The sequence below is a fragment of the Brassica oleracea genome, chromosome C5, assembly GCF_000695525.1.
Source record: "Brassica oleracea var. oleracea cultivar TO1000 chromosome C5, BOL, whole genome shotgun sequence".
In the NCBI taxonomy this organism is placed as follows: domain Eukaryota; kingdom Viridiplantae; phylum Streptophyta; class Magnoliopsida; order Brassicales; family Brassicaceae; genus Brassica; species Brassica oleracea.
This window is the reverse complement of record NC_027752.1, coordinates 26,097,408-26,099,966: the sequence shown is the minus strand read 5'-3', so window position 1 is coordinate 26,099,966 and position 2,559 is coordinate 26,097,408. Positions and strand designations below refer to the sequence as shown.

General features: G+C 51.8%; 1 protein-coding gene across 1 annotated transcript; it reads left to right on the top strand.

The window, feature by feature from the left end:
- The first annotated feature begins 76 nt into the window (after positions 1-76).
- LOC106344866 lies at positions 77-1,450 on the top strand. The gene has a single exon (XM_013784165.1). It carries the CDS (start codon positions 77-79, stop codon positions 1,448-1,450), a length of 1,374 nt encoding a protein of 457 aa, XP_013639619.1.
- The last annotated feature ends 1,109 nt before the right edge of the window (positions 1,451-2,559 follow it).

The following is a 2,559-nucleotide window of genomic DNA, read 5'->3' as shown; positions in this document are numbered from 1 at the left end:
TCTCTCGTTCCGTACCGTTTCCCGATCAAACAGTTGGCGCCCACCGTGGGGCCTTTAGGAAAGTAACGTCGACAAGATGGCGATGAGTAATGACGGCTCTTCCTCTGGAGAAGATCGTGAAGCCGCTGAAGTAACGCCGGCGTCTTTCCATGTGACTACGACACCACTCCAACCCGCTTCAATAGAAACTATCATGGTGCGCCTTGCGCAGCAAGATGCAGCCCAGAAAGCGGCGATCGACCAAATCGCAGTGCTCACAAAGATCTTAGCCCCCCTCGCTGCGAATGTGGAAGCTTCGATGGCGCAGTACCTAAGACATCTGTTTAACACAGAGAGAGCGACTGGCGCAGCACCAACGCAAACTGCCAACCAAGATGTCGGCGATGATGATGTGGCCCAAACCCCGGTGGGTCTTGATGCGCAGACGATAAACGAGCTTGCCGCGCCGAAACAGTCGGTGCTGGATATAAACTCCAAGATTCATCATGTCACCACGTCCGCCCCTCAGATCGAGCGAGTCCTAGCAGAATCTCTCCGGATACCGTTCACCGAAAAGATAACGAAGGTCCGCCTCCGAAAGATGGAAAAGCTCCGTCTTCCAACCTTCGACGGTGTATCCGACCCTTCTGCTCACGTCACATCCTTCAATATCGCGATGCGACGCGCGAACCTCTCTGATGAGGAAAAAGACGCCGGCTTTTGTCAACTTTTCGTCGAAACCCTAGAAGGTATCGCTCTTAACTGGTTCACCGGTCTTCAGGAGAACTCCGTTGATAGTTTTCACGACCTCTCGACGGCTTTCCTCAAAAATTACATCATGTTCACTCGACAAGAAGCCACCGCCATGGATCTTTGGAATCTCAACCACGCGAACGGGCAGAGCTTGAGAGATTTTATGGAGAAGTTCAAATCCATTGTCTCGAAAGTCGACGTACCAGATCATATAGCCGTGGAGTCGTTGATGAACACCCTCCACATTAAGTCACCATTTCGGGCTGATCTTTACCGAAACCCGACGAGATCAGTACCGGATGCCATCGCTCGATCCAATAACTTCATTCGAATGGAGGAGGATACTAGGGCCAAGGCGGCCAAAGAAGCTGCAGGGAAACAGACTCCCGCCCGGACGAACGACGCTCGTCAAGAACCGCGCCAACATTCCACAAGTGGCAAGCCTAACCAGAAGAAGGGCTACATGAATGCTATAGACGACGGCGAACCATCGGGTTCCGCCGCAATGGCGCGAGAGAAGGGGTGGAATCATTGGGATCGAGATACCAGCCAGCCAAAGTCGAGCTCCCCCGAACCAGCAAACTCGAACGCCGTCGAGCTGAGTAAATGGTGTTCCAATCATGAGGTCAAATCACATGATACGAAGGATTGCAAAGTATTATACGGACACTTCCTCAAATCCATCGAAAGCGGGAAAATCGAGATTGAATCTCCGTAGAAGCCAAAAAACAATAAGAGTTGGAGCAAAAACAAAGAGAAGAAGATTCAGAAGTCTCAAGCAAAAGCCCCTCAGAGAGAAGAGCAAACTAATCCAGAGAAAGCCACATTAAACAATCTCAACCTCGAAGGCAAATCAACTGATGAAGAACCACCTAAGAACCGGCGACGGGTGGAAATGATACTCCCCCGTCAGGCTGATTCCTCGGATGACGAAATTCTGCCGGTGCAAACGGACTTGCGCGAAAAATTGGGCAGAAAAACAGATTCCAAGGACTTACGCACATTTCTGAAGCGGAAGGCTGAAATGGTACAAAAGAGCGAGGCAGACCTCAGGACGTCCCTCGACAAGTCTAAAGCAAGAAAGACTACCCGCACCGGAGCTGCTCTACACCTTCAACCTCAGCCCGCAGATTTACGTGAGCAGATCAACTCCAAAGCCGAAGAATTGCGCGCCAAGCTTAGTCAGCCCAAGCAACATAATTTGCGACCGTGCCTCGAAGCGAAACGACAAGCGCAACGGGAATTGATGAAAGTTACGAATACCCCGCACCTCAACGTCATAATGGGTGGTTCACCTCCTTGCGGCGACTCGGTAAGAGCAGTTAAAGATTACAGGCGACAAGCCATCACCGCCCAAAAGTGGCCTTCGCAAGTCGAAGCAGACCATCAAATCTCTTTCTCGGCGGCCGACACTCCCACTCCTATTCGATATCGGAATTGGCGAATGCCAGGTCATGAAGGTTCTCGTCGACACAGGCAGCTCAGTCGACCTTATCTTTCAGGACACGCTCGACAAGATGGGAGTCGATCTGCGCGACATGAAGCCCTCCTCACGCACTCTCACGGGATTCAATGGCTCCTCGGAACAGATGATTGGGACAATTTGTCTCCCAGTTTACGCAGGTGATGTGACCCGCACTGTTAAGTTCTCTGTTATCCGGGCTAGGGCGCCCTACAACGCAATCCTCGAAACGCCTTGGTTACACTCCATGAAAGCCATTCCCTCCACCTATCACCAATACGTTAAGTTCCCTGGGAAAGATGGAACGACGCAGACGATTCGCGGGGACCAACGGGCCGCGAGAGAGCTACTTATCGCCGCGGTCA

Excerpts from the sequence above, each read along its gene's own strand:
- LOC106344866 (XM_013784165.1), top strand. The coding sequence starts at position 77 with ATGGCGATGAGTAATGACGGCTCTTCCTCTGGAGAAGATCGTGAAGCC.